The 24,875-nt window shown below is 49.7% G+C and overlaps 2 protein-coding genes across 9 annotated transcripts in view; one reads left to right on the top strand and one right to left on the bottom strand.

The window, feature by feature from the left end:
- Positions 1 to 12,452, top strand: part of ABCD4 (ATP binding cassette subfamily D member 4) — a 15,731-nt gene extending 3,279 nt beyond the window's left edge. For 2 of the 4 annotated variants that reach the window (XM_088058042.1, XM_088058039.1), the window contains exons 5-18: positions 842 to 958; positions 1,245 to 1,370; positions 2,225 to 2,275; positions 4,865 to 4,959; positions 5,894 to 6,015; positions 6,872 to 6,963; positions 7,176 to 7,265; positions 7,534 to 7,742; positions 8,027 to 8,118; positions 8,323 to 8,359; positions 9,512 to 9,561; positions 9,841 to 9,893; positions 10,237 to 10,313; positions 11,481 to 12,452. In XM_088058042.1, coding sequence (XP_087914168.1) covers positions 842 to 958; positions 1,245 to 1,370; positions 2,225 to 2,275; positions 4,865 to 4,959; positions 5,894 to 6,015; positions 6,872 to 6,963; positions 7,176 to 7,265; positions 7,534 to 7,742; positions 8,027 to 8,118; positions 8,323 to 8,359; positions 9,512 to 9,561; positions 9,841 to 9,893; positions 10,237 to 10,313; positions 11,481 to 11,716 — 1,447 coding nt within the window. In that variant the 3' untranslated portion in view covers positions 11,717 to 12,452. The remainder of the gene's footprint in view (positions 1 to 841; positions 959 to 1,244; positions 1,371 to 2,224; positions 2,276 to 4,864; positions 4,960 to 5,893; positions 6,016 to 6,871; positions 6,964 to 7,175; positions 7,266 to 7,533; positions 7,743 to 8,026; positions 8,119 to 8,322; positions 8,360 to 9,511; positions 9,562 to 9,840; positions 9,894 to 10,236; positions 10,314 to 11,480) is intronic. The other 2 variants (XM_088058041.1, XM_088058040.1) reach the window with 2 other exon arrangements.
- On the bottom strand, positions 10,995 to 24,875 carry LOC102105975 (acetyl-coenzyme A synthetase 2-like, mitochondrial). 5 transcript variants are annotated; one of them, XR_015772962.1, is made up of 16 exons: positions 24,580 to 24,774; positions 22,961 to 23,483; positions 21,479 to 21,575; positions 20,138 to 20,337; positions 19,484 to 19,659; positions 18,721 to 18,873; positions 16,550 to 16,697; positions 15,980 to 16,117; positions 15,749 to 15,841; positions 15,245 to 15,357; positions 14,717 to 14,843; positions 13,916 to 14,043; positions 13,605 to 13,668; positions 13,165 to 13,286; positions 12,812 to 13,076; positions 10,995 to 11,209 (listed from the first exon to the last, which is right to left on the bottom strand). XR_015772962.1 is itself a non-coding variant. In XM_088058037.1 (15 exons), exons 2-15 carry the CDS (start codon positions 23,271 to 23,273, stop codon positions 12,900 to 12,902), a joined length of 2,049 nt encoding a protein of 682 aa, XP_087914163.1. In that variant the 5' UTR covers positions 23,274 to 23,483; positions 24,827 to 24,875; the 3' UTR covers positions 12,611 to 12,899. The 5 variants fall into 5 exon arrangements, 4 of the variants coding, with proteins under 4 accessions (XP_087914163.1, XP_087914162.1, XP_087914164.1 ...); XM_088058037.1 differs by lacking the exons at positions 10,995 to 11,209; positions 24,580 to 24,774 and adding an exon at positions 24,827 to 24,875 and having other exon boundaries at positions 12,611 to 13,076; XM_088058036.1 differs by lacking the exon at positions 10,995 to 11,209 and having other exon boundaries at positions 12,611 to 13,076.

Here is a 24,875-nt window from a genome sequence, read left to right as displayed (position 1 = left end):
TCCTTGTGGTTGTATCTGCACTGAGGCTAACCAGGAATCCATCCTTGCTCTTCATTCTGAACTCCAGCAGTAAGTTATGGCCTTTCCACTGGAGCTTAGTTCAGCAGGCTGAAGCCCTCATCCACATGCTCTGGACAGATGAGGTGCTGAGGACTAAATATACTGAAATCTTTCCTAGTTACCCCAAGTGCAACTCCTGCTCAGCAGTGGAATAGATGGCACTTGAGGGTCTGTTACCCAAGTGCCTGCTGCTAGTGAGATGAGAAGGCTTGGTGTGCTGCTTCCTGCTCTTGGGGGCTGGGGTGGATGGAAGCACTTCCTTTTTTGCAGCAAAGGAACCAGAGGTACTCCATGCAGAGCCAAGGGATTGGCTCTTGTGGAAGGGAAGCTTTGATGGAAGTGTTTGCAAATATCCAACAGCTGGTGAAGGACTGGCCTGTGCCCTGGTGGTTCTGATGGCATCTCAGCCCAGTACTGAAGGTTAGGGGGAGTGTCAGTGGTTTTTTATTGTATGGGGGTTGTTCCAGGAGAGGAGTAAGGGACAATGATGCAGAGACATTTAGTACAAGTGTTGAACTATGTTGTTGAAAGTGGAACAAGGGATAAATAAAATTAACAGCATGAAAGCAATGGCAAGAGTTGTTCTTCCTGGGTGCCATGAAGGCTCTTGGGTGGATCCTGCTGGGCCATGAAAATGGTCTCCTGTGAGGGAGCTGCAGGTCCTTCCCGGGCAAGGTTGTTCTCCTGCAGCCTGTCCTGTGTTCATGCAATGAAACAGCCTGGTTTGTGCCCTGTTAGGGATTTGCTACTGGCTCTTGCTTTTGGGCTTTGTGTTGAGCAGGGACCAGCGCATCAGCCAGGATGTGGAGAGGTTCTGCAGGCAGCTCAGCTCCATGGCCAGCAAGCTCGTCATCTCACCCTTCACACTGGCCTACTACACATACCAGTGCTTTCACAGGTAAGGATGTATCCTGGACCTGCTTGCATACCTCTTTTCTGTGTTCTTTTTTTGGAGCCTGCCACCCATGTTACAACTCCCCAGATGGATATTTGTACACATGGGTGAGTGGTCTCTACACTCCAAAGAGAACTCTGCCTTGGAGATGCTGGGATGTGCAATGTTGGTCCCCAAACTTCTGTGAAAGCAGAGAGGTGACAGTTGAGGGCTCTGATTGCTTGAGCCTAATGGTGCAGGAGTGTTCTTTTGCTTGGACTATTAGCTGACTTCTCTTTCTCCTATGTAGCACAGGCTGGCTAGGCCCGGTGAGCATCTTTGGGTATTTCATCATTGGGACAATGATTAACAAGGTGCTGATGAGCCCAATTGTGTCTAAACTTGTGCAGCAGGAAAAACTGGAGGGAGATTTCAGGTGAGTCCCAGCAGAGCTGTGTTTTCACTGCTCCTTGGCAGCTCCTGTGAAAGCTTTTTTGTCCCCATTCAGTGCTGTGTATGTACCTACTTCTTTTGTCTGTGACTTTCCCCATACTCAGAGAAAGTTACCTGTGCAATGGTGCCTCAAAGTCAGTGTACTGAGCCCCTGCCAACCATTCACATCCTTGTGTCATGACAGGCAATGCCCTTGGCTCAGTCTCACAGCTCAGTCTTCAAGCTGTTTGCTTGCTCATTGCTGGTGCTTCTGCTAGGGATGTGTTGAAGAAAACTGCACATGGAGCTTCCTTGGGTGCAGACGAATGTTCAGTGAACTGCATCTACTAACTGAAATCAGGTTTCTGCTTCACCACTGCCTTCACTGGGTTCCTAAACCAGCCCAGTCTTTCCATATGCTCTGTAACTCACCTCCTCCCCTTTGCTTGCAGGGTTGGCTGTGTGTATAGTAGGGGCTTTGTAGCTTTCCCTGGGGCTCAAGGCATCCAGGGACAGCAGCATAAGCTGTTGTGGCACAGGGAGCCCAGCCCAGGGCAGTTGCCTGCAGTGATTCTGTATGGTGGAGATGCTGCGCTAGCAGCAAACAGTAAGCCCAATAGCTAAGATGTGCACAGAGAGCAGGATATCAAACAAATGCACCACTGAGCTGGCCCTGAATGATGGCACCTCGTGCTAAGCCTTGGTCTATGGAGCCTTGCTGAGCCTGTTGAGTATTTCTGTCAAGAGATGCCTCAGATCACTTCTCTAACATGCAAGATAAGTTTTCTCTAGGAATGGCTTTGGCTACGTAATTCACTGTGCATTTATGCACAATTACAATGTTTTTTGGTTGTACAGGTTCAAGCACATGCAGATTCGTGTCAATGCAGAACCAGCTGCTTTCTACAGGTTAGTAGTGTTAATTTCTTTGTATCCTCAAAAGGATTGTCCCAGTTCAGAGCATCCGTGTTGTGTTCACATATCCCAAAGGAGTCCAAGTTCTGTTGCTGCATCCCTTCTACTGCAGCACCATACAGCCCTGACACTCTGTCACCCCCAACACACTCTGTTCTTTGCATTCTGTGCATCATCTGCAGAAATAATCCACACTAATTGGAGACAACTATATTTCCTTTACCTCCCTTCTAACATCCTCAGAGGCAGATACAAATTTGGTGCTGGCTTAGAGACCATTGCTGATGTTTTGCCAGGTTCTTACCTGGAAGATTGCTCAAAGTCTCATTGCATCTGTTTCCGCTGAGGACTTGTTGCATGTTGCTTCTGGCCCCATCCTGCTGCTGCTTGCCAGTATGTCTTCTGTGGGTGTGCTAGATGCTACCTGGCCACCTTACCCCTGCTTTGCTCCTCTTGGTCAGTCTGTGCCTTGCCCTCCGTATGCTGTACTGGTGCTCTGAATTTGCTCAGTGCCATTCACCCCAGAGCTGAGCACACACAATCAGGAGCGCAGCAGCAGCTCTACCATTTAGTGATGCCCTGAAGCCTGTTGAGCTGCTGCTTGGTTCACCAGGAAAAGAGGCATGAATTTGGTGTAGCTTGTGTTGGGGTGGCAGGAGGCTGTTGTTTCTCTCATGTCACAAGTCTGCCTTTGCCCTCTATGTTGCAAAATTCCACTTCCAGGAATTGTAGCATGTGTCTTTCTCTCTGGTCATCTCTGCCTGTGATCTGTATTTGGCTCCTTCATGCTGTATTGAGTGGGCATTTTGATTGTTGTGGTGCTGTCCCCACAGTGGTTTGATTCAAAATCACTGATTTCATAACAACTTATATTGACGGGCATAAAACTGATTTAAGTCGTCAAGATCAATCTTGGTTTGCACTGGCAAGTCTGAGTTATTTCTTTGTACCGTGATTCTTACTGGTTGATGATAATTTTTTTGTAATGGAAAAGATACTGTAATTGCATGCCCTTATTTAAGATGCAGTACTTTCCCTCAAAATTCATAATTTTGAATTTTATTCTATTACTAAGTAGAAAATGGGAAGTTAATTATTATACCAGTAAACAGAATGTCTTGGTTAAGTACAGTGTTCTAGTAGAAAAGCTTCATTTTGTGTGAAACTAGAACTTAGCTGAGTTGCACACAACCAGGTATTTTCATGGTATGCATTATAATTGAAAACAAAAGAGTTTTTTAAAAGGTTGCATTTCTAGAATTCTGCAAGAGGAGGAGCATGTGGTGAGTGGCTGGTTTTGATTGTTCAACTTATTTAGTTTGTGATCTTGCCCTCTTGAGACTGCCTAGACATTGTTTCAGTAAAGGAAGAAACAGAAGCAGAGCACTGCCACCTTTTTACTTCTTTTGTTACTAAGCCTTTGGTAAACTTGCTTTAAAAGTGAAGTGAATGGGAGGAAAAGAGGAAACCAATACAGCAATCTCTACTCATCTGCAACAGAATAATAGCTCTAGAACAAAAGTCCCCGATTCCTTTCTCAGCTTTAGCTCCTTGTGTCCAAGCCTTTCTCCTTTCCTAATACATGGAAAGCAAAGATTGCAGCTCAGTAATTACCTGAGATAAGGCAGGTTTGAATTCTAACCACGTGCATTTTTGAGAAAGAAAGTATATTTTTCTATGAACTGGGAATCTTTAGAGATGAGAACTCAAAAATCTTATTTTGGATGTTTTTGTGCTGCTTCTGGCCTTATTTTCTTGGGCCCTAGTGACTCCCCTGTGCATAGACCATGGTGGAAGCATGGTTTGTGTAGTGGGCAGAAGCCTCTGTTGGATGTCAGGGGCAATACGTGCCGTGGCAGGTGGGAGTCTGAAGTGAGATGTGGAGCTCTCTCTGCATTTTGCCACCTGAGGGCAGCCCAGGCCTTGCAAAGCAGCAGAAGGAGCTGTCACGCTTGCTTGAAGGTTGTGGTTTAGGAGATGTCTCCTTGCTCCAGGCTCAGCCTGGCCACTGGAGCATCACCACTAACTTGTGTGGTATGTGACCTGATGGAGATAGCCCTGGGAAGGGTGGAGTTCTGGAGCTGGAGTACCTGTACCGGGGCTTGCACTGCTCAGGACTTGGCTGTCCCATTCCTCTGGAGTGGGTAAATGGGAAGAGGTGGGCTGAGGCTGCTGACCATGCAGGCCATGTGGGCTGATTATCGCCCCCGGACTCTCCTCTGCCCTCTCCTTTCTGGGTTCAGCTGTGTAACAGTGCCATCCCTCTTTTCCAACCAGGCTGTATTTGGGAATTGTGTTTGACCTTGGGTGTACATTGCTTCAGGCTAGAGCCTCGCTGACAGTGTCTGGCCTGGCTTTACCTCCTCCAGCAGCAGCCATGGGCTCTGGGAGAGATTTGTAGGACTGCTTGCTTTAGATGGAGTTCTTTGATGATACCCTTCAGGAAAGTAGTCCTGACTGTTCAGTTCCTGATCAATAAAGAGTTTTTAGTTGGAGGTAAAGGTGACAGGCCTGTTCAAAGCTTCAGTTTTAAAGCCCGTGGTCCTAGGATGTCTGTGGCATGTTGCAATCTTATTTTTATAGGGCTGGGCGAGTGGAGCACATGCGCACAGACCGGAGGCTGCAGAGCCTGCTGAAGACCCAGAGGGAGCTGATAGGCAAGGAGCTGTGGCTATACAGTGAGTGGACAGACTGCGGGGTGAAGTGGGATGTGTGGTAATTCCATTGTGGTGGTCCACACGCTGAGAAACTCTACTGGTAGAGCAGTTGGGTGGGTGCTATTTTCTTCTGCCTCTTGCTGGTCTGCAAAAGCCCTGAGGGTGAACAGAGCGTACCTCCTGCAGTGCTTCATGGGAATCCTGTTGTATAAAAGCCTCATAAAGAGGCAAAGTTGTGGAGGACCCAGAATCTGGCTTTTTGTGGGGCAGGTGTTCACATGCCAAGAAAAGAGGGAGGGGCTTGAGCTTTGGGGACTGTGCATGTGGTTGGGAGCTGTGGAAACTTCTTTCCAATAGAGCCTGTCCCTTAAGCATAGTTGTCCCCTAAAAATATTCCTTTTCCCTTTTTCACTGAGTCCAGGTTTTTTCTTTAAATGACCCCTATAAAGGCAGCTCTTTCTGATCTCAGCAGCACAGTGAGCTTCTGAACAGTGTAATGGAGGGAGAACCCTGAACAGAAGTGTCTGTGGGAATTTGGGATCTTAAGTCTTTTCTGCCTGTTTTGTGCTCCCAAGACACACTTCATGGCAAACCATCTCACCCCAGAGCTTCCTTTTGCCCTCCACTCCTGTTTATTGTGAATCTGTCATGTCCCTGAAGCATAGCTACAAGCAGGCAAAGTGCCTTTCGGCCTATAGTAGTCCCTGAGCTGTACGTCTAGATGATGATTCTCTGCTCAGGGGCCTGCCCCAAAGTGCCCTTTGCTTGGTAAATGGATTTTCACCCTGCTGCTTGCGTTATCTTGAAAAATGAGTTTTTCTGCTCTGGTTCATCATTAAGGGCCAAGGCAAGAACATGGCTCTTCCTCTGACTGGGCTTAGGGTTAGTACTTGGGCCTGTCTGGAACAGAAGTTTCTATTTTAACTCACTGTTAACTCAATGTGCTTATGCCCAGTTGGGATCAACACCTTTGATTATCTGGGCAGCATCCTCAGCTACGTGGTCATTGCCATTCCCATCTTTTCTGGGGTCTACGGTGACCTGAGTCCAACAGAGCTCAGTGCCCTTGTCAGCAAGGTGAGCTAAGGATTATCTCTGTGACCCCACTGCGAAGGGTGAGCAGGCATTGAGGATGGAGGTTTCATGTGGGCTGGTGGTCCTGGGGCTAGATAACCTACAGCATCTGATCTTCAGGTTAGACTGTCCCAAGTCATGGTGTCATGGAAATGGGAGCTTGTAGCCAGCTGGTATGTGATTAACTTGGGAGTGAGAACTGTCAAGGACACATTTACGTGTTTCCTAACTCAGACTTCTATGTTTAAAAAAAACCAGGAGGTCAAAAAGTCTCTGGTTTTCAGCAGTGCAGGTGGGAATAGGATCTGTTGCAGTGTTGTGGGTTTGGGTTATGCCCTGGACTACTGCCTGTGGTGAGCCTGGCCACCAGTGAGGCTGAGCTGGCTTGCATTCATCTTCCTGACCTGACTTGTTACCAGATATTCAAAATTGGCTTGTGATAGAGTTCAGAGCTAAAAATAGCTAAGTGGGCACTGCAGGCTGGTGCCTGCTCTGAGCCATATACGGTGCTGAGGCAGGGTTGGTGGCATGGAGCTGTGTGACTTGGGCAAGCATGCTGGGCCCTAGGCAGGCCAGCAGGCACTCTGCAAACACCATCCCTGGGTGATGGGACATGTGTCTACCTGGCAAAAACTGCTGTACTGAGCAGGGAAGCCCTGCTTCTTTCAAATGTGGTCATCTTCACTCCCCTCTGGTGTGAATGTGGTGACTTCACCACCCCTCATTCATCTTGCTGAGACAGCTGATGTGGCCAAATGTGTGGACTCCTTCTTGGCTGCCTCCTTGTAGTCATGGAATAAGGGTCAGGGCCCCAGCTCAGCAGCACTGACCCTTACTCTGGCATGTGATTTCTCCCCAGAATGCCTTTGTTTCCATCTACCTCATTGGCTGCTTCAGCCAGCTCATAGATCTCTCCAGCACTGTGACTGATGTAGCTGGCTACACACACAGGTGAGCTTATCTGTGGGCACATCTCTGGAGGAAAGGGCAGTCCAGGACAAGACTCTACCCAGCTCTGTGCTAAAAACAGAAACAAAAACAACAACAACAACAACAACAAAAATATGAAACAGTTGCTCGTGTGCAAGCATGGGCAAGTTTGGATATTGTGAGGAGGCTGCTGGAATTGTCCCTGGCTTTCATGCAACCTCTTGTGTGTCTAGGATTGGTGAACTGCAGGAGACCTTGCTGAGCCTTGGCAGAAAAAAAAATGGTAACTACTCAGAAGCCAAAACCCGCTGGGATTTGGATGGGTGAGTCACCTCTCAGTAACTGGCTGACTTGCAGCTTACATCCCAGAGTGTGGGGTTGCCATGGAATGGAGGTGGCTCTTGGTGTCACAGTCTGTTGCATGCACTTGGTTGGAGCAGGCAGTGCTCACTGTCAGTTGTCATTCCCAGGGTGTGTGGGACAGGGCAACTGTCAAAGAGGAACAGGAGGTTTAAGGTGCCTGATCTTTGCCAGTCTCAGCATGGTCACTTACCCACGGATCTCTCGTTCTTTGTCTTGGTGGTGGCCCAGCAGCCATTCTGGGGAGGACCCAGTGCCAAGGGACACAGCTTTCCTTCTGGAGCGAGTGACACTCTCAGTACCATCCTCTGGCAAGCTGCTTATCAAGGACTTGAGCCTCAGGATCTCACAAGGAAACAGTGTGATGATTGTGGGAAATACTGGTACAGGGAAGACCTCTCTCCTGAGGGTCCTTGGAGGACTCTGGGAGAGCACACGGGGTAAGGACTGCTACTTGCCTCAGCCTTCTCTTCCTTTCTCAACCAAGACTACCCTGAGTTTGCAAGGTGGCAATTTGTGAGGCCAGTGCCACTATGTGATGGTGAATGTGTCACTGATACACTGATTTCAGCCACCCATCTCTGTCACAGCCTTTGGCTCTCATTGCTTTACTCGGTGTTGCAAACACACTTCTGTGGGGACTTGTTGGCTACTTCATGGGACTACATGGGGCAGTGGGGAGTTGCTGCCTGGTACTGCAGATGTGATGAGTGTCTCTGTGCAGGGAGCATCAGGATGCTGACCTGCTTTGGCCCCCGAGGAGTGGTGTTCCTACCACAGCGGCCCTTCTTCACTGATGGAAGCCTGCGTGAGCAGGTGAGCCCAGGGTCTGTCTTTGCTCTGGCCTCAGCTCTGCTCCCTGCTATGATCATGTCCTGCAAGCCTGTGGGGTGCAGACAAGCCTGCATGAGGGAGGATGCCTGTGGCTGCTCCTTCCCTTTTAACTGAGGTCATGCTATTGTATCTCTGATGGACAGTGCCCAGTCTCTCTAACATGGTTTCTTTTGCTCTGTTAAACAGGTGATCTATCCCTTGAAGGAAATCTATCCACCTTCAGGTTTGTGGAAATCCATTAGAGCAATTAACCAATGCTGTGGTATTGCCTCACTGTCCTGTACCCAGTGCAGCTTCTCCCCTGCTGAAACCTATCAGTAACACTCATACACTTTGCTTTTGTTGCTCTGGTGTTCCCTAGAAGATTAGTGTGTGTTAAGATCAGTTCTGTGTCCCCCTCCTTTTGTGATGGAGCATCCTCACTTGATAAGAACTTGCTCTCTTAGGATAATGAGGACAAGCTGGCTGTGCTCTTCCTGCTGTGCTAGACATGATACATGTTGCTGTTGGGATACATCTGATTTGTTTGGTACAGCCTGACTTTCATCAAGCCATGTTTACTTCATCTTATTTTCCATCTACTTTCATCTTTTAACTGTTCCACTTTTTCAAAATGATGCCCCAGGGCTTTGCACACTGTTGTGGTCAGAATATATGGGATATATGGCAAACCTTGCTCTCCCCTGCCCTCTTTTGAAGCCTGACCACATGTGGTGTGCTGTAGCTTGGAGATGTCCAGCTGTGTTATCTGCTGCTTTCAAATACTTGGGAGTCACAATCTTGCTGAGAGTAAAGTAACTACAGCCATCAGCTATTGTTGTGGCTCTCCACCAGCTTCAGAGAAGTCCATGGCAGATTCACAGCCCTTCTACTCAACTTCACTAGATGCTGACTGTACCAGCTTGAGCTGTATGGGTATGTTCTGCTCCACAGCTGACTCACCCTGAGGTATTTCTCTTCCTACATAGGGTCCAAAAGGACCTGGCTCTTACCTGAACCCTGTTTCCATGACTCTACCACTTGTAGTGTGCAGTCTCAGCTCTAAGAGAGTGCCTGTTGGGTAGGGCCGTGGCAGTTGAAGCCTGGATCCCTGTGTTCTGGCTGTGGCCATGAACTGAGGGAAATCTCAGGTGTATCTGTGGAGTCCAGCTCTCTCGATATGCTGCTTGCAGGCATAGTTAACTTTTTTAAGGAAGGTCAGTCTTTGGGGCTATCTCTGCTAAAGCTCAGGATCTGTTATAACTAAGTGATCAGGTCAACTACACTGAGCCTCAGGAGATACTCCAGTTCTTCCCTCCTGCCCCACCAACTCCTTCATTCAGCAGTTGCTTCAGTACACACTGCCTCTCCTTATGCTGTATGGCTTTCTTGCTAGGGTCTGCAGATGATGAGAGGATTATGCGATTCCTGGAGCTGGCTGGGCTGGTGAGTCACTGGTAGCACTGCTGCCTTCTTTCCTGGTGCCACCAGTGAGGGAAGAAGGGATGATTTTTTGTGGCAGCACAGCATGATTGTGTGGGGACACATTATGTGGGGACATTATCTGTACCTGGGACACAACTGTCTGTGGGACTGAAAAGAGGAGGAGAGATATGGTACAACTTCAGCTCAAGTGGGGAAAGGGAGACTGGCAAGAAGTGGGTGGTTATGCTCAGGCTGACAGGGTTGGGGACTGTGTTCATAGGTCTGCTGTGTTCTCTCTAGACTGATTTGCTGGCAAGGGCTGGAGGACTGGATGAACAGGTGGACTGGAACTGGTAAGGGAACTCACTGTCTGTGTGTATTTGGGTGATTTCTGAGTGGGGAACACTCCTAAGCAGATGCACATTGCTATCTGTGTCCATCTGCGTTCTGTGAGATGTGGACACTATACAGGAGCAAAGCCTTCATGCCCCAAGCATCTATGCCAACAATCACCAGCTGTGGTGTTCTGCAGGCAGCTGACTGTGTACAGGGGTGCAGAGCCAGTCCCAGCATGGAGGGGGCACAAGGGACACACAGGGACAGTTGTTTGCTGGTCTCCAATATCAGAAGCCATTAGATTTTCAGCAAATGAGCTCTCTTTCTTGAGGAAGGTGTTGAATCTCAACCCTGCTGCAGGTATGACATCCTATCCCCAGGGGAGATGCAGAGGCTCTCATTTGCACGGCTCTTCTACCTCCAGCCAAAATACGCAGGTGAGTGACTGGCTACAAAAGAAGGGAGAAAAAAAGACAAGGCCTTTGGTGTATAGAGAAGCTGCTGCAGAGACAGCTCGTAAAATCCCTTTTGTGCTAGGAACATGCTTTGTCTTGGCCATTATTTTAGCAGCATAGCACACAGAGGATTCATTTGTGAAATGTGAAAATATTTCATTATTTGTGTGGAGGGTGGTAAGTCAGGGGGCTGTATACAAGACATTTGCTTCTTAGGGTACTAGTGATGAATGTTCATGGTCTGTGTCCAATGGCACCAGAAGAACTTTGTCAGCCTTCTCATCAGTTGCTATGTAAAGAAGTGCATGTGCTGGGGAGTGTGGCAACAGCTGTCATATCTGAAGCTCACGAACATCTGTATGGTTGTGGGGCAATACGGAAGGTTTAGCCCTGGTGTGGCAAAAGAAGACAAGGAGCAGTGGGAGAAACAGTCCCGAGAGACCACAGAAGCATCTGTGATTAGCTAATGGGGCAAATTCCTTGGGCTCTGCTGGGGGCTTGAGCTGTTGGAGGACTTGCCATGAGGGCCAGGTTGGATGTGGGTGAACAGAGCCAGTTTCAGTAGCAGGTAGCTACATGTAAGTACCTCTCTTTCCCCTGAAGCCTGTCACACAGCTCAGTGATGTCTGGGCAGAAAGAACCTGTGGATTGCAAACTAAAAGCTGTAGAGATGATTTGAATTTATTTGCTTCACATCTGTAGCATTTACCCTTAATAGTCAGGAAGGTGCCACAGGCCATCCTACATGCTCCATGTAGGATCTGTGCTGGAAGAGTAGTACACTGGCTGCTGTTCAGCCTGGCTCTCTGGCATATGGTCTGCTGGAGAAGGCCATGCCTTGGCCTTTTCCCTGATGGGGATGAGGCAGTGACTGGCAGCTGTTGAGGGAGAGGAATGAGGTGAATGGTGTAGTCTGCATGGATTCAAGTACTTGAGGGGAAGGACAGCTTTCCTAGTTGCCTGACACCAGCTGTGCTTAGGAATACCAGAGTCCTTAGGTTTCTCCTCATTTGCCTTCTGCAGATATTCTTGGTGAGCTAGAGTTAGAGCTTCAGTTAATACATGAAACATTCTTGGGAGTTGCTGCTCTTGCCTAAAGGAGATGTCTGGTTGGAATAGGATTTGCGGGACTTACAACTTTTCTTTCAGTGTTAGATGAAGCCACCAGTGCCTTGACAGAAGATGTGGAGCATGAACTGTACCGTATGTGCCTTCAGCTGGGCATGACACTGATCAGCGTGGGACACAGACCCAGCCTGGAAAAGGTGAGACACAGAGGCAGCGCTCCATGTCTCCCTCAGGGTGGTGAGGTAAAGGGGGTCTCTGACGAGCAGAGAGTGACTAAGGCTGGAGGACCTCACTGTGCATGGATCATGCCCTTGTAGAGATATCCCTCAATGTTGTGCTATTGAATTGCAGTTCCACAACTGGATTTTGAAACTTCATGGGGAGGGAAGATGGGAGCTCACTCGATGTGAGAAGATGAAGCGGCTCCCCTCTGGGGAAGGACACTGAAAAACATGCCCTTGTCTGGCCAGCCACACAACCTGCACAGATGTGGAGGAGCTCTCAAGTAGCAGACGTGGAGCTGCCAAGCCAGCAGCCATGTCAAACAGTGCAAGACCAGTTCTGGATTTTGCTGATGGACACAGAGTATGTCTGAACTCATGGTGTGGAGTTCTGCCAAGAGTAGACACAACTCTGCCATCCTTTTCCCAGCCTCCCTGGCTCTCACAGAAGAAAGGAGCTGAGCTGCTAGGCCCCCAGAGAAAAGATGCTGCCTCATGGGTCTTGTAGAAACAATACCCAGAGAAACTTCCATGTTGTCTGGGATACAATGGCATGAGACTAGAATGCAGCCTCCTTTTCTGCCCTCTGTGCCTTGCTGGGAGCTCTGTCTTTGATACACAGTTCTGCAGAACAGATTTATGTACCTTGTGGCTCTGTCAAGAATTGTATTTTCCAGCAGGAGACAAGGGAAGGAGATGCTAGCACAGGGAAGGGGCATGTCTCTGCTCTCCTTATAACACACGGCTACAGGTGAAAAGAACATTTTTGTATTAAAATCTGGGGCCTGCTTTCAAATTGTTTTTATGGAAGAGTCAATATTTGTTAACCAGACTGTTGCGTGTTTTCTTTCTGGGGTTTGCTTTGGAGGAGGTGCGTGTATATTGGCAGCGGTCCTGGACAAGACTATTGCTAAAGAGCAGAGCAGAGGTAGGAGTAGTATCCCTATTCAGAGCTGTAGATCCTGCCTGCTGCTACCTCTGCAGCTACTGCAAGGCACAAGGAACCTCAAGGAGGGCTTTCTGCCCCCTGCTTTCATAGAATGAAATAGCTTGTCTCCCCTTACGTTTCTGCCTATGATGAGTCATGTTCCCTCTTCTGTCTACACGGGTATGGAGACATGTTTTGAGGGTCTTTTGTGTTGTGGAGAAGCCACTTGAAGACTGCAGCAGCAGTGTGATCTGAAAACTTACTGGCCACCACTTGCTTAATGGCTTTTCTGGATATTTCCCTGGTTTTGCAGTGAAGGAGGAGGATGAGGTAGCTGGTGGCAGAGCCAAATTAGTGGCCCTTCTGCTGCCTCACAAGGTGCTTGTGTCCCTCTATGATCTGCTGCACAGCCTCATGGTCATCCAGGGTGGTTAGGTCCCCAAGCTCGCTGTCCTTGTCCTCCACAATTTTCCGTAGCACCCGACGCATAATCTTACCCGAGCGTGTCTTGGGCAGCCGGTGTGTGACCTGTGATGGGGAGGAGCAGAGTCAAGGCTGAGGGAAAGGGATCTGCCAATCTGCCAGTCTGGGTGTTGCACCAGTTTGCTTGTGTTACCTGAACATAATCTGGAGCTGCATACTTCGCAATCTTCTTTGAGATGAGCTCCTGGAGCTCAGCAGCAAGAGTCTCCTGTGTGTAGCCACTGTCCTTCTTCAGCACAACAAACACGTAGACTCCTGGCAGAAGGACCACCAGGCTACTGAGCATGGTGCAGACCCTGAGACCCTGCCGACCTAGTGCCAGGAGAGCCCCTCTCTGCTGGTAGCTTCAGGGGATGCTCTGTAGCCAAAACTGTGCATGCTTTTGGCTACACAGAAGCTCTGCTGCTGCCACCTTATGCAAAGCCTAGCTGGTCTGTGATGCATGTAATGGCTGAACTGAAATCCCCACTAACATGCTGTATGCTGTGGGCACAGCACTGCTACCAGTGCTACTTCCCACTGCACTGCCATAGCCCCAAGAGATGTTTTGGGGCAGGAAAAAAAGCATCTTACCTTCTCCCTTGATCTCATGTGGGTAGCCAATGACAGCAGACTCTGCCACTGCCACATGATGATTCTGGAAGAGAACAGGGCAGGGGTTTGACTTTGTGCTTTTGGCAGGCTGGCTGCCACCTGGAGCTGCCCTGACCTGACTTGGCTGCTGCAGCCCACAATAATGCAGGGAGATAAGGAAAGGCCTCACATGGCCTCTGCCTGTTTTCCTTCCTGCCTCAGTAGGTCTGCAAGCACTGGTCTTTTCCTCTTGCCCCTGACTGCTTTAGTTTGGATTCAGTTTAGTTTTACCTCCCACACACATCTCTTACCACAACATCCTCCACCTCGGCAGTGCCCAGGCGGTGTCCACTGATGTTAATGACGTCGTCCAGCCGTCCTGTTAGCTGGTAGTAGCCCTCACTGGTACGATATGCACCATCCCCAGTGAAGTAAAATCCTGCAGTAGCCAGAACCATGCCATAGTCACTTGTTGAAGGGAGCATGTGAGCTGTTCAGTGGACACACTCTCACATTTCCCCTCCTCCTCTCTGTTGGCTTCAGGGCCCATGTACTCTGCTTCTTCCTCAGCTGCTCAGGGTAAATGTGCCTGCCCTTCCTTCTTAGTCTTCAGCCTCTGCTGGTACCTGTTCTAACATCAGGCTCCTGCCCTCATTCTGCAGTGTACTGCTTAATGCTGTGCCTGTCTCATCACTATGTGCTGTGAGCACTTTGCTCCACTGCAGGTGCCTGTGGTCTTGCTGCTTCTCCTCTTCGCATTACATCAAGACACACACACTCTTGGGCTTGCTTAGTGCCTCTGGATGAGTTACAGGGGCTGACAGGGTTTACAAGAGATGCAGCAAGAGGTCTGTGCTCAAGGGGACTGAGGGCAGAAGGACAAATCCACTGCCTTAAAACAATGTGTGATTCAGTTGGGAAGGTTGGTGAGGGGCAGTCCTGTGACATCAGACATGGGGAGATGAAGGGCCTCAGGACTGTGGAGGGTCTCTGGAAGAACAAAGGAGCAATACCAGCTCTACTGAATCCTGCCTCCATACAGGAAGCCAGCAAACAGACCCAACCATACCCAACCAAATGTGTGCAAGTGTCCTGCCACATGTTTTCCTTACCTGGATAAGGAGTCAGGTAGGTTTCCAGAAATCTCTTGTGGTCATTGTAAATGGTTCGTGCCATACCGGGCCAGGCTTGTGAGATGCAAAGAGCTCCAGAAACGTCATTTTCCAGAAGAACATTTCCCTGTAAGACAGTTACATTTTAGTAACCATCTCTGACAGGACAGGCTTAGTCTCTCCCAGCATACGTCTGCAACAAACTGCCTCCCATAGTGGGATGCAAAGGCCTCTCCAGGAAGACTGGCTGTCCCTGCCCAGCCCTGTCCTTCCTGGAAAGATGTGCCAGGGAGCGCAAACACAGCCTCTCTTGTCAGGACAGTGCAAGCTAGACAACTACTCAACTTCTGCACTAGCTGGAAGAACAACTTCCCTGTTTGTCCCTTTCCAGTAAGGAGGTTGCTGTCCAGCAGAGATGAGCAGGAAAGACATGCTTACAGACTTCCACTCCCATTGGCAAGTACACACTGCAAACACCTGGGAGAAAGGGGACTGAGACAGCATCGGGACTGCAGGTTATAAACGTACCTTGTCATCCAGGAGGGAGGGGCTGATCCCAAAAAAGGGTCTCATAGCCATGCCTGGAAGGATTTCAGCTCCAGGATTAGAAGGACGGGGTGAGATACAGATGCCTCCTGTTTCTGAAGAAAAACTAATGCTCATCAAAGTCAGGAGCAAGACAAATGCCAAGTAGCACTGCTTGGCCAAGAGTCTTTGCCCTGTCCCTTACTACACACTGCACAGGCAGGGGCTGGCTTTGCCGGAGAGCTGGGGAAGGAACTTTACAGAAGGATGGTTGTGCTCATTTAGTTCAGCAGGGATCTGTTGAGATGTACCCTTAAATCCCTATGTTTATCTGGGTTAGCTTTAAAGGCCATTTTTCTCTTTTATGTTTGGGTGCTCATGGGCCCTTACAGCCTTACTCATTCAAGACTGTCAGTAACAACTGCTATCACTTGGCCAGCAAAGCAGCAGGTCACTCCTAAAGCCTGGGAGAGCAGAAGCTGGAACAAGGAATCATATGTATCTCACCAGTTTGCCACCAAGTGTCCACTACTGGGCATCGTGTCTCACCGACCACACGGAAGTACCATTCCCACGCCTCCTTGTTAATGGGTTCCCCCACTGCAAGGGGAAAGACGAGAGCAGAGCTGAAATAATGTAGTCTGAGATTCTCATGTGCTGCTACTCTTGGCCTTTGTGGGAAGAGGCACAACATGATGTCCAAAGATTTGCTGCCCCAGCCCATGTTGCTGCACTTGCCTGAGCCAAGCAGTTTAAGAGAAGAGCGATCATACTTCTTCACCCATTCATCGCCGTATCTCAGGAGCAGGCGGATGGCGGTGGGCGCCCCATAGAACTGGTTAATTCTTAACCTCTCTACTGTTTCCCAGTAGCGGCCTGGAGTGGAAACAGGGCCAGTAAACATCCATACAGGTCCTCCCAGCCCAATGCCATGGCAGAGAAAGAAGAGGTGAGAGCAAAGGCTCTCCAGCTCTCCAGTCAGGACCCTCAGCCAAGTTAATTGTGTGGTGGGAAGGATGAAAGCAGTTCAGAGCAGCAGTCCCTTTTTCTTCACAGTTCTGCTACTGTTCCTTCTGCAGTGAGGGAGAGGGATTAACAGCTCCACCCCTGGAGAAGCAGCAGTGGCTTCCTAGGCAGAGGAAAATACTCTTCCCCTTGGAGCTCTCTACTGGGCACAGCCCATGAACTACTGCTGAGGCAACAGAGCCTTTGCTGCTCATGTCCTGGCATCAGGCTACTAGCTCCCTGCCTGCTGTGGACCTCAGGGTGCTGTGGAATGTCCCAGCTCCCATGAGTCACCTCAGTCACCTGGGTTAGGATAGACAGGAGTGCTCTCAAAAAGGACAGTGGTACCACCATTGCAGAGGGGGCCGTAGACCACATATGTGTGTCCTGTGATCCAGCCGATGTCTGCCACGCAGCCAAAGATGTCCCTGTCCTTGTAGTCAAACACGTACTGAGAAAGAAAAGAGAGACAGTGAGGGATTTCACCTGGGCCTGCACTCCTGGCAAGGGGCACAACAGGAAGCAGTGTACTCTCTGTCAGCCCTAATGTTACTGTGTTCCATCTTCCTACCACTCCTGCAGGGACACCTTCCTGCAAAGAGTTTTTTAAAAAAAAATGAGAAAAAAAATCAAATTAATGTTAAAAAAAAAACCAAAACTGTGAAGATGCAGGAGACAGACACATAAAACAAACCTACATCCAAATTTTCTCTTTTCTAATGGAGAGAGATACAGCCTTTCTTTCCTTTTGCTGGTATTTAGACAAAGCTGATCCAAGTATCCTGTAGCATCACAACAGAACCTTCTGGGTAAGTAAGATGCCTCTGTACTTACATAACCATGTGGAAGGAGAGGAGTTGTAGGCAAGGGCAAAGTGGCAGAGGACTCGATTAGCCCCCTGTAGGCACTGCTGGACTCCAGATGGACAGTAAATACTCAGAACCCCTCAGCAAGGGGCCCAGCACAGGAGCAGTGAGGCAGGAAGCAGAGGGACCATGTGATGCCTTGGCCCAGAGCAACCCCAGCCTGCCCACAAGAGCTGGAATCTCTCCATCTCAGCTGGGTGAGTGCAGTGCTGTGCCTGCAGGCAGAAAGCAAAACAACTTCTTCCCACTGCCCCATTTATTCCTTGTGAGACCTTTGGCTGCAAGGCTGGAACATGAAGGAACGATGACTACCCTGTGCAGGGCAGAGTTGAGTGCTGTCATATCGGCAGCAACACAACCAGCTTCCTAAAGCACTCTTCATTTCATTTACTCAGTGCTAGGAAAGCTTCTAGGGGCCACTCTCCCACTAGCCTATCACTTCTCGCTGCCTCCTCTGATTTCTATGGTTTCAGACCTGCTCATTTCTTCCTGCAGCTCCCTGCTGACTTTCATCACACTCTGTGATGTGATCCGGCCACAAGTGTTCTGAGGTGCCATAATGGAAGCTTCTTCTGGTTCTTCTGTCTCTTTTTAGTGGAGCAGTGAGTTATGGCAGCAGCAGTCTGTCCCATCCAACTGAGGGATCTGAGTGTGTCAGCCCTGTGTCCAGGCTTTCGGTGCTTCTGGGAACTAACATGGCCACATGCTGCTCACTCCCTGCACTGCCATTCTGGAATGACAGCCCTGGCTCTTGCAAACCTACTCTGATGGTCTTGAGAGGGTCACCCATCGCACTGGGCACAGCTTAGTTCACAGGAAAGCCGAGGGCTCCCGCGCCTCTGGCACACACCCCAGGAGGTATGGCCTTCAGCACTCGTGGCTAACAGAGAAGACCCAGCCAGCCCTGAGCTGGGTGTGTGGTCTGAGGCACTATTGGAACTGCAGTCATGCTCAGGAAGAGCCAGATCCAAAGCTAAGGGACTGTTCAGGTAAGAACTCCCCTCTTACATGGAACCTCATACTATGTTATAGGAATGCTCCTTCTAACCACTCCTACAGCCAAAGGCATTTCTGTGCTGAGCTCAATGCCCATTTATCAAGTTCTAAGTTTGCTTTGGGCATGTGTCATGGTTAAACACTTTCCCCTTCCCAAAGATGACCCACACTCTTCAGATATAGACCCTTTGTCATAAGAGCACTCACCAGCTTTTACAGATATTGTCAGATGTGTTCCTCCCAGAAGCACTGCCTTTCATCTCCCACCTGAGCTGGGGTAGTTACACTTAGGAAAAGCCACAGTTTCTATGAACCAATTGGCTTTTTCCTCCTAAGCCAGTAATATAAAATTACTCTTGCAAGGCTGAGCATCCTATCCAATGGTTGTGTCTAGTGTAGGACAAGAAGGTAGCTCAGAGCAGTATGCATTTGGGAGACCCTGCTATGGAGCCCTACCTGTAGCTAGATGTGGTCTGCTGGGGCTTGGAGGGCTTCCCAGAGGCTTTGCACTGGGTAAAGCATAATACTCATAATGCAACAAGGAGCATGTGTCTTCCCTGCTCTGCCTATGAACTGCTGGCTCATGAGCACTTTGTGGCTGGGATTCATTACCTTGTGTGTGAGAGCAGCAAACAGCAAGTAGCCAGCTTGGGAATGAACCAAGCCCTTGGGTCTGCCAGTACTGCCTGATGTGTAGAGAAGAAACAACATGTCTTCACTGTCCATGATAGCAGGCTCACAGCATGCCTCCTCCTTCATCATTTCCTGCAGGAAAGAGCACAGCAGTTCTCTCAGGGTCTCACAGCCTCCCCTGTGTTGTCCCCACAACTGCTTGTGCAGCTCTCTCCCAAGTCTCCCTCCCCTCTGAGCACCTGTGCCAACCTGCTCCCCTCACTCTTCCTGTGAAGAAGTGCACAGCAGGGGCTCACCTGTTCAGAAGTTGTACTCCATGCTGGCAGCCTAGCCACCCTGTGTGCTATGGATAACAGGCACATGACAGCCACCAGCAGACCCATGTGTGACAGTGTGGTGGCAATCCAAGGCTGGATTCACAAAGTAGCAGCCCATGTCTCATGTGTTTCTAGGCCCCTGTCCACCCTGCTATGTGCTCTGGCTTGCACTGCCTGCACCTGACAGTACAGGGCTGGTAATATGGGAAGACACACCAGTTGCCCATCCTAATGGCTACTGGAACTGTCCTGAACTTGTGTGCAGCTCTGACTGCCACTGCTGCTGTGGGACAATGTCCCCAAATTCTGTCAATGCCAGCAAAACTGCCATGGCCAGGCAAGATCCTCTCTCCACCCAGCATCTCTGCATCAAGAACAAGAACTTTTCCCAGGCAAAGTGTCAAAATTGCTGGGCAGCCTCTCACCTCCTCCAGGGGCACATCTAGAGCTGTCATGGGAACCTTGCTGGTGGTCCTCATGGAAACCAGAACCCGTTTCACTCCAGGGCACTGCTTCACAGCCTGGTCCACTGTCTTCTTTAGCTCAATAATCTTGCCACCTCTTAGCCCCTGGTTCACTGTAATCACCGTCTCTGATTGGGCTGCAGAAGACAGAAGAGCCACATAAGCAACTCTGCCCCTCTCCACCAGTCACAGAGCAATTTGGCTCTACCATGACCTTTCACCTCTCCCTCTCTCTCTCTCCCCCAGCCCTTAGTTCTCATGTCCTTAATTTAGCAAAAACAGCAGCTTTGCATCTTTGTTTCCCATCCATTTCTGCCTGTGTTGCATCCCCCTACAGGAGACATTGTAGCCCAGTCCTTCCGTCCTATGGATGAAAGAGAAAACCTGTTCATCCCATGGGCTGGAAGGTATTTAGTGAGCTCATGCAATTTATTGGGTTGCTAGTACCTGCCCCATGATTATACATAATGTCAGGATACCCTCAGAGAGCCCAGGGAGTCTCACTCAGAAAACCTTTGCCATCGACATAACCCTGATTCCCCCCGAGCTGCTAAACCAATAAGCTCAGCACTGTCCCCCAAGGGAAATATGTCACTGTTACCCACTGCCTCTTACCATCCCGGATCCTGTCAGCAAGAGAATCTGCACTGAAGCCAGCAAACACCACAGCGTGCACGGCCCCGATGCGGGCACAGGCCAGCATGCTAGCCACTGCCAGTGGGCACGGGGGCATGTAGATTGTCACCCTGTCACCCTGCTTCACCCCTTGCCGTTTCAAGGTATTTCCCAGGCGGCACGTTAGCTCCAGCAGTTCCCTGCCCAAAGAAGCAATGACACAGTTAGAGACTTTCTTGCAGATCTTACCTGCGTGCATAAAGATGGGGGGCCTCAGAGTCATAAGGACATAGCTTATATGCCTACATACCCTAACCCTCCTCACCATGGGAGAGCTGTAAAAATCAGTGGGAAGAAAAGAAGACAGTCTCTAACATTTCTGACCACTATTTCTGGAAAAGACATACATTAGAATGATTTCTGTGCAACAACAGCCACTGGCAATTCCTCTGGCTCAGTAAACCCACAACACCTCAGCTGACTTTCTCAATGACAGTCTGCACATTTCTTACCGACCTGTACAACCAGTGTGACACACTACCCTGCACAGCTGGAGGCTACCTGTGAGAAGTTAGGTATCTTTCCACAAAACAGAGTCCCATGCTTTGCTAAAGCTGAGGTCAAACAAGAACAAACTGTAGGAAAGCAGTGAGCAGAAAGATGTCTCTCCCAAGAAGTGTCCCTTCCAGAAATGTAGCTTGGCTATGAGTCATTTCATGGAAGGGCTCTCCATGCATGGGGATTAGCAGGGGTGGCTGGTCATGTTTGTCATGTGAGGCCTGAATTTAAAGAGGACAGAGGGACTTGTTTGGTGTGCAGAGGGATTTAAGTGAATTCTGTGGCAGTGACTCAGAAAGAAGGTAATTTAAGCTGGAAGGTGGGGGCCCCAGACCAACCTAGCAGAGCTGGACAGGCAGCCCCCCCAGAGAGCCAAATCCAGCAGCACTGCTCACATGAGGATAAGCGTGGGATTTCTCAACACATTTGCAGCTGTGAATTTGCCTTGCTCACAGATCACTTATCCAGAAATTTCAATAACAGGAACCTGACTGGGAAGGCACATGTGTGACTTTCCTGTGTGTCTACAAGCATTTCCATGCTGCCCCAAAGGACTTATATCTACCTCCCCAGCTGAGCAGGGACTCCTCAGGGCCCAGAAGATTTAATCAGGGACTAGGGTGAAGTTTCAGATTAGCACAAGCAAGCCAACAGCTACCATACTCTGGATCTTTGTGAAGGGATGCTGCATTCCCTCAAATGACAGACAACAGCAGATCGGCCCTGTGCAGTGTTCATGCATGCTACAATATGCCTCTCATATGCTGGGAGGTAATTACTGACCTGTATGTCACCCGTACCTCCTCTCCGGGTTCATCCTTCTCCCAGATTAAGGCCACTTTGTCTGGGGCTACATGGACATGACGGTCCAGACAATTCACTGGAAAGGAAAACCCAGGATCATGGACAGAGTAATTCTCAGTATCTCTTACCTCTCATAAAGCCAGCACTGGCAGTCCCATTTTCAGGTCAAATTCAGGGCTGTGTGTGAGTCTTCTCAGCATTAACCTTGGGTTATAAACTTTTGTGGATACCAGCCAGGAGATCACAAGCACCACCCCAAGTCTGTTATGTTCCTCGCCACTCCAATACCTGCCAATCCCCACTATCAGCTTCCTCCTTAACTGTGACCTCACACAGTCCAGAGCAGAAAACACCTGAAGTCCCTTTGGAGGTCATATCCTCAGTGCCCTCAGAGTGCTGGCAAACATTAACTAAGCCATCACTCCACCCAGCACTGCCTTGCAGCTGCCTCTGGGGTGAACTAGGGCAGTTTTTTAGTGGTGGTGCTTCTAAATAACAAATGTAGGGCAAAGTGAAGCTCTGCACTGGAAGGCTGTAGAGTGCATTTGTCCAAGATGGAAAAGAGCCAGGGTAAATAAACAGAGCACAGCCCCTGTCTTTCCAGGGACATTGTAAGCTGAGGCTTTGGCTGCAGTTCTTCCATGTAAAGTTTCCCACATTGCTGGCAGCTGCAGTTTCCTCAGAAGCTTTGTTCTACTCTCTGTTTTCCTTAAACCTGCTAAAGTCATGGGATGATGCAGCAGCCCCAGTTTGCATACCAACTTTTTTCTACTGACCATTTGTAATTTTCCAGGAGAGAAAGAAATGCATATAAAAGGAGAAAGAGTAAGATGGCAAATCACAAAGGAAAATAACTCTTGCTCTCTTTCTCGAATAGATTACGTAAGATCCGATTTTCTCAGAGCTCTGTCTCATATTTTGAATGGGACAGGGACCAAAAGCACTGTGAGCAGGACACAGTGTCACCAGCCTCTGTGTCTTCCCCTGATACCCCCCTAAGGCAATTGCCACAGTCCACAGAAGAGCCTCCCACTACAGCAGTGACAGTATGAGTGTAATTTCTCCTGTATTTTGCTTTCTAAAGATACATCTTGCTTTCACTGAGCAGGAACAACCTAGAACAACCCTGCCTGCTGAATGCACAGGGTTCAGTGTTACTGCCTATGGTCTTGCAGGACAGGGTGCTGCACTGCTGTGGGACCCACAGGGGTTGAGGGAGAGCAACCCAGCCCCCAGCACACACCAATCCAGCTGCAATCTCTCCAATGAAACCCAGTTGCTTTCTTAGGGCCAGCCACAACCTTACACTACAGCTACTGCAGGACCAACTGAACCTATTGGGGATCCCCCTCTCTCCAGATCTTTAACTCTGTGCTCTTCTGATACATTCCCAGGGCTGAAGTCACACACAGAAGCACCTGCAGGCACTTGGTACAATCCCACATCCATCTCCTTCCTTACCTGTCACATTCAGCTGCCCACCCAGGAACCAGGAGACTCTGCCCTGGCACAAATCACAGTCCTGGACAGAGTGGAAGGGGGTGATCCAGGTGAGCCGGCTCCTTCCTAGTGTTCCCCAGAAGATGTCACTCTGCTCCACTGACACTTTGTACAAATGTTGGTGGTCCTTGGGTCTGGGGAAGGTGACAGCTTCAGGCATGTAAGCAGTGAGAGTCCCGTGGCTCCAGGGTCTCGCAGCCACCAACCCAGAGGGGCATCTGGGAGCCTGAGAAAGAGCTTTGAAGCAGCAGGTCCTGGCCAGCAGCCTGGCCATCACTGCAGGGTACCTGCCTCTCACTGAGGAGATGGATGCCTGCAGCCCTCACAGCTGCCTGGGACACCTGGCCCAGGCAAGACTCAGGCCCCTGAGGAAGGAGGGGCTACGTTGTCCTGGGCTGACTGGACACAAAGCAGCTCTCTCACACAGGGAGCCCAGGCACCCTGTCTGCCGTACCTTGTTCCTCTCCTCCTCTCCTCTAGAGCACTATGGGAAAAAAGAAATTCAATCACTGTAAGGGAGGGGAAAGGGGTGGGCTGTAGAAATATTTGACTGAAAATAACCTTCATGCTAATCTGAGTCCTGACAGCAGTTCTTGAACAGGAGCCAGGTTAAACATGTGCCTGGGCTCTCCTCAGGGGCCAAGGTGCCTGGGCCAGGCTCCAACAGCATGCTCATTCTTTCCTAGGGCTGCACTCCATCCCCAGACCCCTCTGTTTCATCCCCACTCACCTCCCTCACACCTCCATCTACTTATGACCATCCCCACCCTTGCCACAGCACTCCCATTGCATCCCACAGTTCTCTGCTGGCCACAAAGGCACCTTGGGGCAGGTCCCTGTAAATCTTAGGACGATGGCCATGCTAGTCATGAGTGACAGGACTATCCCTTCCCAGAATTAATGCCTATTGCTGGCAGAGCCACCAGGCTGTGGTGGGCCAGGGAAGGTTTTTCTCACATGGCTGTCAGCTGCAGGAGAATATTGCATCCCATCCCACCTTACTGCTGGGTGGCTGCGAGAGCTGTCCCCTCTGGCAGGTTGGGCTGCGCTCTCTGCCTCCTCCCAAGCACTACAGACTGGCTGTACCACCAGCTGGGCTGGGAGCACTCAGTGAGGCCATGGTGGAGCAGCTGGGGTTGGTTTGGCATGAAGCACTACAGCCCATCTCCACACGCTGAGACCTCCCACCACCCACTGCAGCAGAGCTCAGCTTCCTCCCTGCCTTCAAACAGCAGACTTTTCTGCCTTCCTTTCCATCAGGGCTTATATGAGTAGGTTTTTTTAAGGTAGAATTTGGAGGATTCCTTAATGTCATAGACCAAATTCCCTTCTCTTCCTAGGGGGCACAAGAGAAGAGCAGAAAAAGGCTCTTCCTGCAAGTAGGGTACACCTAAAGAATCAGCCAGGCACACCTAAAGAATCAACAGTAAAGACGACAGGGTTAGGAGATTTCCCTTTTCCCTTCAAAGTGCAACACCACTCACAATGCATGGAGCTGGTATGTTTGGTAAACAGGCTGGACACCAGTGTGGGAGACAGGCACTATTTCCCATCAGGTACACTCATCCCAGACCACACACCTGTTTTGTGTCAAAGCTGCCCCGAGCTTGGTGGGAACCTACAGGGGCACTGTGCCCCTGGGAAAGCACAGTCCTTTGGGCTTACAGCCCCTCCACAATGGCAGGCCCAAGCAGCCTCATTGTTCCACAAGTCTCTTATTTCCTACGCACACCTGCTCTGCCTCAGTATATTCCCTGTCCCTGGAAGACACTAGTTTTTCCCACCAGACTATTCCAGGTCCTCTTAGCAGGGCAGGTAACTCCTTACCTGCTGTGGTGGTTTAACAGTCTGGTTTTCAGTTAGGGGGAGGCCCCGG

Source organism: Pseudopodoces humilis, chromosome 7 (genome assembly GCF_049639895.1).
Source record: "Pseudopodoces humilis isolate 2021_Gansu_Grassland_sample_001 chromosome 7, ASM4963989v1, whole genome shotgun sequence".
Taxonomy (NCBI): domain Eukaryota; kingdom Metazoa; phylum Chordata; class Aves; order Passeriformes; family Paridae; genus Pseudopodoces; species Pseudopodoces humilis.
This window is presented reverse-complemented; position numbering and strand designations above follow the sequence as displayed.

Coding starts and splice junctions, on each gene's coding strand:
- LOC102105975 (XM_088058037.1), bottom strand. CDS start 23,273: ATGGCCAGGCTGCTGGCCAGGACCTGCTGCTTCAAAGCTCTTTCTCAG. Junction 20,338..21,478: donor GAGGTACGGGTGACATACAG/GTCAGTAATTAC, acceptor TTCTTTGGGCAG/GGAACTGCTGGAGCTAACGT. Junction 18,874..19,483: donor TAGATGTGCCCCTGGAGGAG/GTGAGAGGCTGC, acceptor TCTTTCCTGCAG/GAAATGATGAAGGAGGAGGC.